We start from the raw sequence: 16851 nt of genomic DNA on the forward strand, positions 1-16851 counted from the left end.
TTTCACAAGCAGGGTCACATTTTGTAATGAACAACGTTCATGTCGTCAGTAATTTTTTTATTTACAAATATCTATTGTCAGACTTCTATTAAGGGGGCATTCCCCTTGTGGTGTATTTATGCAAGTGCATATACATGTTATCCCCACTAGGGGGCTGTAAGGGTCATTGGTGTGCCTGTTACTCGAACGAGTGAGAATGTTGTTATGGGTGCTAATGGCAGCACGAGCAACTTATTGATGTGTTCCAATAAAGATGTCAACTTGAGACATAACCTCGGGGCACAAAGTTCTTATTTACCACTCATCACGAAGTGAGCCTACAATACATACATACTGTGGATATCAAAATATAAAATAAATGGCCTGATAAAGGATCATATCTATCTTTTATACAGTCTATACAGTATATCCAACTGGGCTAAATTGATGAAATATTTATTTATTTTCCAAAAACATATTGTCCGGACCTTCGTTTGGAAAAAAATATAAAGACCGCACCTCTTGGAACTTTAATTGAATACCCCTGTTCTATGACATGGCTGTGAAGAAGCTTTTAAGCACCTTTATTTTTAAGAGTGCACTTATCTATGGTTTGCCCAAGACAGAATCACACGTAAGTCTGTATGATCCTTGTTATAGGCTGATATTCTTCCCGCACAAATCATACCAAACACGGTTTACTTTAGACTTTATTTATGTTTAACAGTCACAATGTCCTACTTCATTCATTCATGTATCCTCGACGTTCCTCTTTCAGAGATGTGCGGTGGAGGATGATGTGGTGTATGCAGGAGTCATGAGAAGATGATCAAACTCTCTGTTATTCCGTAGACAAGAGAGACATGGAGCAGGGACCACTGATACAAGAATTGTAAAACTCAATATTTATGAGAACTTTTAATAAAAATAAGAAACAAGTCATTATTTCAGGTTTTTATTGTAAAAGTACATTTGGTTAATTATTATTTGAACATTAAACAAAATATACACAGTCTGTCTTTCATTATGAACAGAGAATTTATAATACAAAGTAAAATTATAAAGGGGAGACAAATTTCTCTCTGCAAATTGGGGAGAAGCAGGAAACCAGACCGTGGAATACTGTAGAAACCCAGTGATGATCATTTCTTTAGCTGCACAAGTTGGCGCCGGTGAGCTTTTATGCCAATGCGAGCGAGATGTGAGAGGCCTTTCAAGAGATAACTATTCCCAGCACACATAACATCGCATTCATTAAAACTTTGTTTCCCGAGCTAAACATTTAATGCAATATATATATATATATATATATATATGTTGTTTGTGTTTTCCGTGAGTGACAATTTTGTTGACAGTCAGAGGTGGAACACATTAGCGAGAACCTTTACCCTCTTTTAGCTTCCGATGCGTTTTAGTATTCATTTTGGGCCCAGTTTCACAGACAAGGCTTAAGGCTAGTCCCAGACTCAAATTAATGTGTGACCTGTCTTAACTGAATATAACTTGCCCAGAAATATCTTCAAATATATCAGTGCCATTGTTTTGTCTCGAGATGCACACGGGCAATTCCATGAAAATGTCAACCTTACCATGAAAAAATTAAGTTTTTACCAAAGGGTTTTACTCTACTAACAGCACAGATATCAACCTTTGGTGGTTCAAATAGTCATGTGTCTCTAAGTTTTTAAAGCATTTGTTTCATTTTTAGCGCACGGTTTTTCATAGTCAGATAAGTGATCGTCACATCCATCCAGGTCCATAATCCTTATAAATGGACACATGAAAATTTAAATAAAGTTAGTACTTTATGTTCTATAAAGAGTCATCTCTTCCTTATTCACTAGGTATTATTGCTTCACGTTTGTGCATTTGTGCAGGTTTCGTCTCCAAAAACCTTGTCCTTTTTTGTCACGTCCATAATGCATGTTTATTTCCCTTTTTCTTTAATTCTCCATTCTGAGCGTTTTTATCTCACGTCCACAACGCTGGAATTGCTCACACCAGTAACGTATTCTTCTAAGGCATTTTTATAAAAGCAACATAAATATCTTCTTCTATGTTCAGTATCTCTTAATATAATGTTGTCTGTTTTATCATTTTAGTTTACACAGCTTTGGTCAACTTCTGTTGTTTTTAAATGTGCTTCAGAAATATATTCACATTGAAACCTGAAAATTTGAATAAGGTNATTATATCTAAACAAACATATATGTGCTAAACATATACAGCTTTAAAGGAGTGTCATTCATTCCCCCATTGACTTTCCATAGTAGGAATGTCACAAATCTCAGGTGAAGTGAGACAAGGAGAGAGGACCCAAACGCAGACAGCGGGTAAGGGGTCAAACAAGGCATTTAATAAATAATAAAACAAACAAAACAAAAACTGGAAGGCCGGCTGGACTGGACGTGGCGCCGGCTGGACTGGACGTGGCACCGGCTGGACTGGACGGCTGGACAGGACATGGCGCCGGCTGGAAGGCCGGCTGGACTGGACGTGGCGCCGGCTGGAAGGCCAGCTGGACTGGATGTGGCGCCGGCTGGAAGGCCGGCTGGACTGGAAGTGGCGCCGGCTGGACAGGACGTGGCGCCGGCTGGATGGACGACTGGGAGGCAGGCTGGATGGCCGACTGGGAGGCCGGCTATCACCGGCTGGGCAGGCCTGGATGTCGACATGACAGGCCTCAACCCTGGATGGGAATCCGACGACCTCAACCCTGGAAGGGAGCCCGACAGTCTCGACCCCGGAAGGGAGTCCGGCGGTCCTGACTCTGGACTGGAGCCCGGCGGCCTCTACCCTGGAAGGGAGTCCGGCGGCTTCGACCCTGGAAGGGAGTCCGGCAGTCTCGACCCCGGAAGGGAGTCCGGCGTTCCTGACTCTGGACTGGAGCCCGGTGGCCTCTACCCTGGAAGGGAGTCCGGCGGCTTCGACCCTGGAAGGGAGTCCGGCATCATTGATGATCCCTCCCACTGAGATCCCTCTGTCTGCTGGGTCCAGAGTGGTTGGATCATTCTGTCACAAATCTCGGGTGAGGTGAGACAAGGAGAGAGCACCCAAACGCAGCACCCAAACGCACCCAAACGCAGTAAGGGGTTAAACAAGGCTTTTAATAAATAATAAAAGACACGAAACAAAAACCCACGAGGGAGTAAAACAAGAGTATAATAAGAACAAAGACTAACTACACTAAACAAGACTAAGAATAACATTTACTACATATTACACAAGACTAAACTACACTTAACAGGACAAGAACTCACCCACACAAAACACGACAGAGTACAATGATCCAACACAAGACAGAGAACACAGGGGCATTAAATAAGGGGACAAATCAAAGGGGAACAGGTGTGGGGCATGAACTAATCACCAACCAATAACGAGGGATACAAAAGGGCGGGAACACAGACAAGGACCGGAGAGAGTATTGAAGGCCGAAAGGGTCAAAATGACTCTCTCCACACATAACAAGGGATCCTGCCGTGATTCTGCCACAAGATCAAGACAGACATGACAAGATGAGGCAGAATCACGACAAGGAATAAAAAATACTATGGAAAGTCAATGGGGGCAAATTTTGAAGTGAACTACTCCTTTAATACAACTGATACTGTGAACTACTCAGTGTATTCAGTAGGTTGCTTCAGAGGCACAAGGTATACGACAATAAAACAATGCACAACTGACATAAAGGAAATTTACTTTTAATACTTGAGTACTTTTAAAAGCACGTACTTCTGTACTTTTACTTAAGTAAGAATCTGTCTTTACAACTTTTACTTGTAGTGGAGTAATATTTGACCAGTAGTATCTGTACTTTCACTCAAGTAAGGAAGTTGTGTACTTTGTCCACCACTGGTTATCACATTCAAATTGGATGAACATTTTAAAACATAGGTTGGTTATTTAGATTTTTTTGTTGTAATTTTTTTTACATAAATGCAATTTGCATACATTTTTAAATGTGTACATATACATTACATTTCTTAAAGGTCTAGTGTATGCAATTTAGCAGCATCTAGCGGTGAGGTTGCGAATTGTATCCAATGGCTCCACCGCTCAAACCTCCCTTTTGAAGCACTACAGCTGCTCTTACACTGGACCTAAAACAATAGCAGAAAATCACTAAATTAATGTACACAATTTTTATTTTTCCTCTCTCTCTCGCTCTCTCTCGCTCTCTCTCCCACTAGGTCAAGGACAGTTGCCCTTACAAAGAAGGACAACAACTTTGAAAGAGATGTTGATGGAGGGGATCGGCAACAAAAAGCAGCTGATTAAAGACCGATGAGGTGACAGAAGCAAGTGTTGAAACAGATAAGATAATCCAAACAAGCTAAAGCCGAACAAGAACTCACACAGGGAGTCGTGAGGTAAGGACAGGACAGTATTGACCTGAACAAGCTTTTAAAAGTGGTCATAAGGAGCCCCATCCATTCCTTTACTCTCACCCTCATTCATTCATTGACTGACTGCTTCAGGGTCAGGAGGTCACACCACACTTCTGGCTTTTAAGGACTGACATTTAGAAATTCAATGTCCCTCTTTTCACGTCTGATCAGGTGTGTGTGCGCGCGTGTGTGTGTGTGTGTGTGTGTGCGTGCGTGCGTGCGTGCGTGCGTGCGTGCGTGCGTGCGTGCGTGCGTGCGTGCGTGCGTGCGTGCGTGCGTGCNCATCACAAGAGACGCTCAGTTTCTCTCTCACACTGATGGAGAATATGATCTGTGTGATCGTTTTACTGTGTTCATGTGTGTGGCATCTGACCGGTGAGTGAATACTTTAAGATTTTACTTCTTACGGTCGCTGCCTGAACTTACAGGATTCACTTTAGCCACAATATTCACCTAAAAATATGCATGTGGATCACCTAAATATATTTAAGTTTATTTCAGCCTCACAATGTGTGTGTTTGTGTTGTTCAGGTGTGTTTGGTGATGAAGTGAAGTCAGTGTCAGTGATGGAGGGACATTCTGTGACTCTACACACTGATACTGAACTACACACACATGATGTGATCGAGTGGATGTTTGGTGTTCAGAGTCCAGATGAGATTATAGCTGAATTCTACAGAGAAGCCAATATAACATCATTTATTAATGAGAGATTGAAGAATCATGTAGAGATAGATGCTCAGACTGGATCTCTCATCATCACAAACATCACAACTCAACACACTGGACGCTATCAACTAGAGATCAACAGAAAACCTTCTGCTCACATCAGACACTTCAATCTGACTGTCTATGGTGAGCTTTTAGTTAGACAGTCAGATTTTTAGTTTTAATTATAGTTGCTCAGTTTTCTTTAAGTTTCAAACATCATAGTCATCATAGTTAAATAATTCTGTTTGTGATAAGAACTCATAGATATAAACAATATACTGTATAAACTTTGGATGAACAATTTTTATTTTTTAAGGATTTGGTTTGCTGTTAATTTTCTTTGATTCTTTGTGTTTTCAGCTCGTCTGTCTGTTCCCGTCATCTCCAGAGTCTCTTCTCAATGTTCTTCATCATCTTCATCATCATGTTGTTGTGTGTTGTGTTCAGTGATGAATGTGTCACATGATGTGAGCGTCTCCTGGTACAAAGGAAAGAGTTTATTGTCCAGCATCAGTGTGTCTGATCTCAACATCAGTGTGTCTGATCTCAACATCAGACTCTCTCTACCTCTGGAGGTGGAATATCAGGACACAAACACATACAGATGTGTGGTCAACAATCCCATCACAAACCACACACAACATCTACACATCACTCAACTCTGTCACACGTCTGCAGGTAATATCAGATGTGACTATTAGTTATTAACTGATTTAATATCAGACTGACAGATTCAGTGACTCTTATTGTTTATTACAGGTCTCACCTTTGTTCTGATCTGTTGTGCTGTTGTTGGATTTCTGACGATTGTAACGGCACTTCTGATCTTCTACATCAGCAGAAAACACAGAAAAACTATAAATAAAGATCGTAAGTTATATATACAACATTTTAATGTTCATAAATGAAATGTAAATACTGACGAAACTAAACTCATTATTGTTGAAACAGATCAGACCGGTGAAGAGGAGATCACGTATGCAGAACCAACCTTCTGTGAAAGACCAACACATAAACCGGTGAGATCATTCATGACTGATCATGTGGAGTTATTACAGTCATTCATTCAAATCAACCTCAGAAAAATACATCTTAAATTAAACTCATAACACAAACGGATCCTGTGATCGCCATTACAATGGAAAACTAAATATTTATATACACTATTAAAAAACCTGTAATTGTACATTGTATTTTACAGATTTTTCATGTATTTTTTTAAATACGGTCAAGAAACATAAAATTACAGAAAAATACCACAAATTTACAAGAAAAACAGGGAGTCCCAGCTGCCAGAATGTTTTTTTAACAAGATTTCTTTTTTTACAGTTTATTTTTTAAATACGGTCAAAAACTATAAAACTACAGAACAAGACAACACATTAACAAGAAAAATGGGGAAAACTACTTAAAGGAGGCATGAATTAAGACCTCAATTTTAACCCGAGCTTTTGTTATACAAGAGGGAATGATATTCACGTGAACATCATGTAAGTGTCAGAACTGAAAAGGCCCTTGTTACTGAGATTACATCTGTTATTGACACCAGGCCCAGCTAACGCCAGGTTCTGTAATGCACCTGTCTATGACGACATTGATAGGTTGAACACCGCCTCAACAGAAGAATATCAACGACTACTTCTCTAGCCCCGCCCACTGGCTCGCGCATGACAGTACTGAAGTAACACAAGTGGCGCGGAACCAGATAGAGCGAGCAGGCATTAAACAAACATGCCGTTAAAGATCGCAAAACATTGTGCAGTGCCTGGTTGTGGAAGAACACGGTCGCTGCATAACCTTCCTTCAGATTCCGATATTAGGAATGCGGGGTTAAAGTTTATTTTTAAAGACGTTCCAGCTCATGTGGGAAAAACATGGTGCGTTTGTTCGTTTCATTTCTCCGAGGATTCCTTCGTGAACAAGGCACAGGATTTGTGGAGAGACTAAAATGAAAAAGCAGTGCTGTGCCGTCCATATTGGATCCGATAGGAATGGCGCAGCAATCTTATGTGAGTAAAACATGTTTGTACTATGCGTCACTATTGCTTTGTCAGAGATCGCTTGATGTGCCCTGAGCTCTATTCGCACTAGATTAGTATTACCTGGGGACCTCTAGTCATTTGTATTAATTGCAGAGGTTGTCTGTGATCTTAAGCCCGTGCGAGTCAGGATCTCTGTGATTTGGCGGACTCATATATCATTTTTCAAGGTTTTATCCACCGTTTGGGAATAATGGAGATTTCGGGTGCTGGGTGATATCCATAAGTTACCGGGAGTCTCCCGTTTGTTCATTTATCATGGAAACTCTCGTAACATTTGAGACCCGCGATCGCGGTGATCTTCTGTCCGGTTCACGATCACGGGTCTCAAATGCTGACAGGTACGGTCATATATCATTAAACGCAATACAAGTATAGGCTATACAAACTATACGCAAAGCCTTGTCATCACATCCGGAAATGCGTCACATGAAATACTGATGTGGGGAGGTCATTTATAAATCACACGAGGTCTCCAGATAATACTAATGCCCTGCGAAAACAACTGTGAATGGTGCTAATGTGTAACCTAACGTTACGTCTCGAACCAAATTCACAGAAGGCTCCAACTACACAAACTGCTATCCAATCAAAGCGGTGGGCGTTTACTTATAAAGTCTTCAATGCGGCACGCCCATTAAACCCGAGCGTTTGCAGAGCTGGCCTGGGTAGAAAATAGCCTATTACTTATTGATTTTGATGTTTTTGAATGTAAAAACCACGCGAACGTCATAACTAGACCTCATATAACAGTATAAAACAATAAACAAGCACAGTTCATTACACCTATTATATCCTATAATTTTACAGAAAAAAATATATTTTACTGTATATTTCTGTTTTCCAGTTTACAATTTTTTTACTAATGAGGTTAATGAGGATAATTAGGCTAAATGATCATAAAGGATTATATCTAAACTAAACATATATGTGCTAAACATATACAGCTTTTAAAGGAGTAGTTCACTTCCCCCATTGACTTTCCATAGTAGGAATAAAACATACTATAGAAAGTCAGTGGGGACATCACGTACGCTTTTACAAATGTTATCCTGCGCTTGCAAATCTTTTTGGCACGCTTTTACCTTCATATCTTTTCCCCTTTGATTTGTTCAAGGCTGCATGTGTGGCGAGTTTGCCCAAGGCACGCCACCTGTCATGAAAAGCAAAGCGATTCGATCGCCCCCTGGTGGCTGGCTGCAGTATAGGTTGTAAACCCAGCCCTCTCAATGTAAACAAACAGCTGTTACAGCAAATTCTGTGACCGCCGTATTCTGTGACCGCAGTAGGCGCTGTTGTCACTGCCGACAAGTTCTCTACGCAAAGAGCGTAAATTTGCGCGAGAATGCGCTTTGTGCTCGTGCGCAATAACGCGCCTTGTTCTCGTGCACGTTATCGTGACCGTAACAAGCTAAAGAAATGCGTTACTCTCCTTTGTTTTACACAGAATAACTTTACTGTTCTCCATATTCACTGTTTTGATATCTACTGCCTTCTATTTTATATCCTGAAAAGCATTTCCTCCCATATATGGTGGTGCGTGACGTATACCGTACCTGTAAATCAAAGTAATGGTTGTATATACAGTATATATATATAACAGTTTGGTGGATTATATGTAATTTAGGGTTTGATCCTTGTATTTTGCTCTGTTTTGAGCGATGGTTCTTTAAAGAACCTTTGACTGAATGGTTCTTTGTGGAACCAAAAATGGTTCTTCTATGACAGTCATCTCAATTGGCAGACCGTGGTCCGGATCCGGATAATAATCCTAATAATCCATTTAAAACTTTTGACTATTTTGGTTTGTTTGAATTGAGTCGCGCGTCTACACAACGGAGAATCACATCACACGCGCTCTCAGGAACATTTATGTAATTGATCTTTTGCCGCTATGAGCAGGTAAATGGACACACAACAGTAAACAAAATGCAGCAATATTAAAGCATTTGTATCTGTCAGTCTGTTTACTGTTTGCTGTATGTCTCCAACCTTTCGAAAAGATTGTGATATTTTATGAACCATGGCGTTTTATCTACATTTAGCATTAGCATTATTGATCAGCATGTAAACAACTGATTATGAGATAACAAGCATCAAAGATTATTTCAAGCATTAATTTCACTAAGATTTTAGATATTGAATATATTGTTATATTTTCACAGAATATTCTGTAGGATGATTTTTATGAAGGACTTTTTTGGGTTTTCACAAGCAGGGTCACATTTTGTAATGAACAACGTTCATGTCGTCAGTAATTTTTTTATTTACAAATATCTATTGTCAGACTTCTATTAAGGGGGCATTCCCCTTGTGGTGTATTTATGCAAGTGCATATACATGTTATCCCCACTAGGGGGCTGTAAGGGTCATTGGTGTGCCTGTTACTCGAACGAGTGAGAATGTTGTTATGGGTGCTAATGGCAGCACGAGCAACTTATTGATGTGTTCCAATAAAGATGTCAACTTGAGACATAACCTCGGGGCACAAAGTTCTTATTTACCACTCATCACGAAGTGAGCCTACAATACATACATACTGTGGATATCAAAATATAAAATAAATGGCCTGATAAAGGATCATATCTATCTTTTATACAGTCTATACAGTATATCCAACTGGGCTAAATTGATGAAATATTTATTTATTTTCCAAAAACATATTGTCCGGACCTTCGTTTGGAAAAAAATATAAAGACCGCACCTCTTGGAACTTTAATTGAATACCCCTGTTCTATGACATGGCTGTGAAGAAGCTTTTAAGCACCTTTATTTTTAAGAGTGCACTTATCTATGGTTTGCCCAAGACAGAATCACACGTAAGTCTGTATGATCCTTGTTATAGGCTGATATTCTTCCCGCACAAATCATACCAAACACGGTTTACTTTAGACTTTATTTATGTTTAACAGTCACAATGTCCTACTTCATTCATTCATGTATCCTCGACGTTCCTCTTTCAGAGATGTGCGGTGGAGGATGATGTGGTGTATGCAGGAGTCATGAGAAGATGATCAAACTCTCTGTTATTCCGTAGACAAGAGAGACATGGAGCAGGGACCACTGATACAAGAATTGTAAAACTCAATATTTATGAGAACTTTTAATAAAAATAAGAAACAAGTCATTATTTCAGGTTTTTATTGTAAAAGTACATTTGGTTAATTATTATTTGAACATTAAACAAAATATACACAGTCTGTCTTTCATTATGAACAGAGAATTTATAATACAAAGTAAAATTATAAAGGGGAGACAAATTTCTCTCTGCAAATTGGGGAGAAGCAGGAAACCAGACCGTGGAATACTGTAGAAACCCAGTGATGATCATTTCTTTAGCTGCACAAGTTGGCGCCGGTGAGCTTTTATGCCAATGCGAGCGAGATGTGAGAGGCCTTTCAAGAGATAACTATTCCCAGCACACATAACATCGCATTCATTAAAACTTTGTTTCCCGAGCTAAACATTTAATGCAATATATATATATATATATATATATATGTTGTTTGTGTTTTCCGTGAGTGACAATTTTGTTGACAGTCAGAGGTGGAACACATTAGCGAGAACCTTTACCCTCTTTTAGCTTCCGATGCGTTTTAGTATTCATTTTGGGCCCAGTTTCACAGACAAGGCTTAAGGCTAGTCCCAGACTCAAATTAATGTGTGACCTGTCTTAACTGAATATAACTTGCCCAGAAATATCTTCAAATATATCAGTGCCATTGTTTTGTCTCGAGATGCACACGGGCAATTCCATGAAAATGTCAACCTTACCATGAAAAAATTAAGTTTTTACCAAAGGGTTTTACTCTACTAACAGCACAGATATCAACCTTTGGTGGTTCAAATAGTCATGTGTCTCTAAGTTTTTAAAGCATTTGTTTCATTTTTAGCGCACGGTTTTTCATAGTCAGATAAGTGATCGTCACATCCATCCAGGTCCATAATCCTTATAAATGGACACATGAAAATTTAAATAAAGTTAGTACTTTATGTTCTATAAAGAGTCATCTCTTCCTTATTCACTAGGTATTATTGCTTCACGTTTGTGCATTTGTGCAGGTTTCGTCTCCAAAAACCTTGTCCTTTTTTGTCACGTCCATAATGCATGTTTATTTCCCTTTTTCTTTAATTCTCCATTCTGAGCGTTTTTATCTCACGTCCACAACGCTGGAATTGCTCACACCAGTAACGTATTCTTCTAAGGCATTTTTATAAAAGCAACATAAATATCTTCTTCTATGTTCAGTATCTCTTAATATAATGTTGTCTGTTTTATCATTTTAGTTTACACAGCTTTGGTCAACTTCTGTTGTTTTTAAATGTGCTTCAGAAATATATTCACATTGAAACCTGAAAATTTGAATAAGGTGATAATTTCTTAATTCTCTACGCAGGAAAACCCCTGACTAAAGTGTGCAGGAGAGTGGATCGTGTGGGCCAGAGATGAGCTCCCTTCCACACATTGAAGTGCTCACCTCAAAATGAGAATTCCGTCATCATTTACTCACATCCTCTCTTCATTTCAAACCTGTGTGAGTTTCTTTTTTCTGGAGAACACAAAAGATGATATTTTGAAGAATGTTGATGAACGAAAACCATTGGTTTCCATTGACTTGCATTGGTTTTGTGTCTGTACAATAGAAGTCAATGATGACCAAGGTTTTTTGTGTGTATCAACATTCTTCAAAATATCTTCTTTTGTGCTCTGAAGAAAAAAGAAACTCGCACAGGTTTGAAATGATGAGAGGATGTGAGTAAATGATGACAGAATTCTCATTTTGAGGTGAACTATCACTTTAAGGAATGTTTTGGACCACTCTTCGTCTGGCCTCTCACCTGGGATCAATTTGTCTAGGGTGTCATCACCAGGAGCTAATGCTTTAGACAACAAAGCACAAAGGATTACTGAAGCACTCAAACCCATCCACCGCGATAAGGTGGTGATCCATCGGACAGGAAAAGAATACAGGTAAAGGGAGGGATATAATATACTGTATGTGGTCCAGCAGGTGGACATTTCACAGTGTCTTAGTCAGTACAGCATGAGCTTTTTTTCCTGTTCATTTGGTAACATTGAAGAGTTTGACTGTTCAGATGAGCTGCTGGACATGCTGCTCCCTTTATCACTCACTGGAGCATATACTGTCTCTGAAACGCTTGCTGAAACGTGAAATGACATGAAATGAAGTCTTGTTATTAAATAAAGATGTTTTTGTGTTTACTGTAAACTGAAGGTAAGACTTGCCTTTATAAGACATTCTTCTGCGTTTGTAGCCAACGATGATGATGTTTATGATGATCACACAGATCACAAGAGCAATGACAACTGCAACTATGACCCACATGGGAGGAGAATCTACACGGATGAAGAGAAAGAGAACAATCAGATGTTCATTTAAGTGACACAGACTAAAATAGCAGAACAGAATTCCTCCCTCTACAGATCCCAGATCAGCTCAAAACATTATCGAGTCACAGCTGATGTACCTGAACACGTGTGACGGTTGTCAGTGTCGAGATCTTCAGTCTGTTTGCTGATTGTATTGCTGATGTCATTTCCTTTGTACAGGAGAGACTCACCTGTGTCACATTCAGCACTGACAGTTTGTACTATATTTTTGTTTTATTAAACGATTTACAATTATAATGTATAAATATGTGATGTTTTTTTCTACAAAAATAAAAATATAAACAGGCTAAAAAAAGAAGTGAACAACATGACATAATACATGAATATGAATTACTCACCACTGACAGTAAGATTGAATGTCTTGTATGAGACTTTATTGTTGCTGCTGATCTTCAGTGTGTAAAGTCCAGAGTGATGAGATGTGATGTGTGTGATGGTGAGATCTCCAGTCTGATTGTTCATCTTCAGTCTGTCTCTGAACATCTCATCATCTGAATACATGGTGCTGCTGGCCTTTCCGTTCATTCTTGCAACAAATGTGTTTTCAGGCCCAAAATACCACATTATCTTGTCATCTCTCTGTTTAAAAACATCAGTGTGTAGAGTCACATTTTCTCCCTCCATCACTGACACTGACTGCATGTCATCCGCATCAACACTAAACACACCTGAACAACACAAATAAAAATAAGCCATTATAAATAACAACCATTTTTTTAATGTTATGCTCATTAATCTTTTTAATGCCGTCTTTTATGGCAAGCCGAATAAGCTTTTATCGTTCTCAGGATATGAATTTTTGATATCAAAAATTCATATCCTGAGAATGTTTTAAAGCAAATTCGGCTTGCCATAGTCTTTAACCATTACTGGTGTCAGGAGACGTTCCAGCTAGACAAAGCAAGACAATGAAACAACTGTGGACTCGATAAGTGTTAAAGCATATAATTTTTCTGAATAATGAAAATGAAGTTTTACAGAATAATGAACTTTTACAGCCTCGAGTCAATGATGCAAATATTGATCATTTTATGATGTCTTTGTCTCAGTTAAAGATTGAATAGCCTACACTGTAGGTGTAGCTGCTTGTTAAAATAGATTTGTAGACTATGATTATTGTTGGGTTCAATGGCAAATTTGAAAAATAAAAAAAGCCTTAGCTAAATTAACAAATGTAAATGTAAGTAAAACTGACTTGAGAGTTCAGTAAATGTGAATGCTGTGTTAGTGCCGATTAGATGGCGCTGCTTTCATTACATTTAAATCACACACTTTTATGGAAGTAACAGCAGCAAACTAAACTCTGAAGTTGTTTGGATGGGTTGGAACAGGTTTGTGTTGTTTAACGAGAGGGCAACTCCCTTTGTAAAACAGCAAAAAAAACATTTCCTCCTTAAGTTTCCTTGTCTGTAAAACCGGAAAGCCTTTATGAAAAATACATGCTTTAGAAACATTCTTCTTCATCTTTGACGTGTCGTGAAACTGACCGAACATCTTCAGTTACTGTAGTTCAACCCTTGCGTTTATTTGCACTGTAATCACTAAATTTATTAATTTAATTAATTTGGCAAATCACGGCTACGTTTAAGCAATGTCCCGACTCATGCATTTTATTTAAGTGCAATTTTCAACTCTGTATTTCTGTTCTTATTCTAGAGGCTGTCCTTCATGTGCACAGATGACTGAGCTGGAGGTATAAAAGGTATATTTGCACACCTGTAAACATAATTATGTCATTCATTTCTCTTTTTTGTTAAACAAAAACACCATAAAAAGTCAGTTTTCACAAAACAAAGCCTGCGCAATTTGCAATGCAGATCTATGACTTTTGTAAAGTCACCAGGACGCCACTGGATATTCTGTGCACTCATTGTCGCATTTATTCTTTTAAATCTTACAATGAGCAAACAGCATCTGCCAGGTGTCATCAAATGGATGTCTGCCAGATGTACGTGTGCTATCAGGGTGGCGTTTCATTTTAAATATATAAAATAATTGTATTAAACGTGATGAATAAGCATGCCTGCAAATAAATGTGACAGTTGTTTTGTTCCTTAAACTAATACAATAACCGTGACAAATAAAGTGAAAATGAATTGGAGTATTTTATAAAACAATCCACAAAGCCACACAGGTGTAGCCTAATATAAGCTCATCGTTATGTTTATGACGAACGTGACAGTACTCAATCATTTTCATTCACTTCTTCCCCATACAGTGGACTCAAATGTCATTATATAGGGAATAGTGAAGAAGTGAACAAGGGAGCGGGTTCAGACACAACTGACGGTAAGTTAACACCCTTCCTGGAACGTTACACCCCAGTGGCAATAAGTGGAAACATTCACTCGAGGGATCGCCGCGATGCCTGTTATTGGATCCGAAATTCATTCATTCAACGAATGAATAAATACAATAGCATCAGTTGGGGGTGGGGGGTTGCCAGGGGCACAACTGACACATCTGAGATTATTTATATCATCACGGAATCGGTTTAAAAAAACCGGTTGACACTTGAAATAAGCACCACCTCCATAGTTGTTCCATCCCCTTATGACTTCATGGAATAAACCTGTTCAGCTATTGTTCTGTAAACGCAAGTGAAAGCGTCCAATGTTAATCGGATTAAGCTGAAGCTTTCTACCCATCAATTTTTGTGCACTGCTGCTGAAAACACATTTGCAGGTCAAGAAAACTTGAAAATTTGAGACAATTCGTACAAACGATTCTAATCATGTAAAAAGTGACACTTTGAAATAGACATTAAATCCACAAATACACTTAATTTGACGGAAGTGTGATATGTGAGTTCCATCAAGTGAAAGAGAAAATAAGTATGGTTATAAAAATGAACTTACCACCCGCAGTCAAAAATGCCAGACAGAGAAAAACTGAGCAGATGACCATGTTCAGACCTTTGAATAACAACCCTGAAGGTTGACCGCTGGTTGGTGTGAAAATGGCTATTTTAATGAGATGCGCTGAAGAGGTGTTCAGTATACCAGAGAATAATCTTCAGATCACCTCGACGAGACCGATCTAACACAGCTGCTGTTTCAGTTCCTGAAGAGAAGTGTTGTGTACAGAGAAAAAGAAAAAATGTGCGGACAGGCGTGGCGTATCTGTTTGTGCTGTTGCTGCCCTTGGCAAACCACATATGTCCCCAGATACAACCTATCAGGAGAAAGGCTTTGCAATGCAAAAACAAAGGTACTAGGGTTGCATGCAAAGGTTCAGAAGGCACACTCACTGCCTACAAAATGCAAGCTGGTTTTGACTTTAAAATGATTTTGCATTTTAAAATAAAATATATTAATTAAACAAAATAAATATGACATCTTGTATATATCAGCTGTGGCAGCTTCGCCTACATTCACTAGAGAAGATCCTTCAAATTATTCATCTTTTCCTCTGTGCTTGCCGTGAGAAAAGTAAATGAAACTGTCAGGGTACGGGGTGAGACATGAACAGAGGACCCAGGCGCAGACAGCAGGTAAGGGGTTAACATGACATTTAATAATAACAAGGACAAAACCAAAAACCCACGAGGGGGTAACGTAACAAAACAGGGGAATATAATAACATGAAAAGACAGGACTAAGACTAACTACATTTAAATGAGACTAAAATTAACTTTAGACATGAACTACAAATAACTACACTAGACTGACAATGCACAAGAACTCACCCAACAAATCACAATGAACCAGTACAGGACAGAAAACGCAGGGGCGCATTATAAAGGGATCAAATCAAGAGGGGAACAGGTGCAGGGCATGAAATCAATAACAAGCAATAATGAGGAAACGAGGACAAAGACCAGACCAGAGAGAGCGCATATTAAGTCATGAGAACAATAATATGCCTCTCTCCACACAAAACACGAGGCTCTGTCATGAACCTGCCACTAGATCAAGAGAAACATGACATGATGAGGCAGAATCATGACAGAAACTAAATGAACATTCATTTGAAACAATCTGAATAATCTGAGCTAAATAGTTTTACTTTCGTATAAGTTGTCAGTTTACATTTCTAATGAATTGGCACATACCCAGCAAACACAGTACGTTCTGACGAAGACGCCAGTTCGTCTTCATTTGGTCACCGTGACATTACTTTGTGACCACGTTATGAGGACGTCTTGGCAACGTTCTATTTCCTAGAATATTTTGCTAACGTTTCAGAAACGTCCTAGCCACGTCCTCAAATAACGTTGAGAATTATTCCATGGAGAACGTTGTAGCGACGTGGTATACTGGTCTTCAGATAACCTGGACACTGGTCATTTGATTAACGAATCTGGTCATTTCTATTT

The 16851-nt window shown here is 38.9% G+C and overlaps 2 protein-coding genes across 2 annotated transcripts; one reads left to right on the forward strand and one right to left on the reverse strand.

Moving 5' to 3' along the window:
* Positions 1-4670: 4670 nt before the first annotated feature.
* Positions 4671-6254, forward strand: LOC130552389 (natural killer cell receptor 2B4-like). The gene is made up of 4 exons (XM_057330631.1): positions 4671-5225; positions 5442-5759; positions 5841-5951; positions 6033-6254. Exons 1-4 carry the CDS (start codon positions 4832-4834, stop codon positions 6188-6190), a joined length of 981 nt encoding a protein of 326 aa, XP_057186614.1. The 5' UTR covers positions 4671-4831; the 3' UTR covers positions 6191-6254.
* Positions 6255-11914: 5660 nt separating this feature from the next.
* Positions 11915-15619, reverse strand: LOC130552392 (uncharacterized). The gene is made up of 5 exons (XM_057330635.1): positions 15392-15619; positions 12872-13201; positions 12611-12703; positions 12369-12479; positions 11915-12283 (listed from the first exon to the last, which is right to left on the reverse strand). Exons 1-5 carry the CDS (start codon positions 15438-15440, stop codon positions 12156-12158), a joined length of 711 nt encoding a protein of 236 aa, XP_057186618.1. The 5' UTR covers positions 15441-15619; the 3' UTR covers positions 11915-12155.
* Positions 15620-16851: the final 1232 nt, after the last annotated feature.

The sequence above is a fragment of the Triplophysa rosa genome, linkage group LG4 (genome assembly GCF_024868665.1).
Source record: "Triplophysa rosa linkage group LG4, Trosa_1v2, whole genome shotgun sequence".
Classification (NCBI taxonomy): Eukaryota; Metazoa; Chordata; class Actinopteri; order Cypriniformes; family Nemacheilidae; genus Triplophysa; species Triplophysa rosa.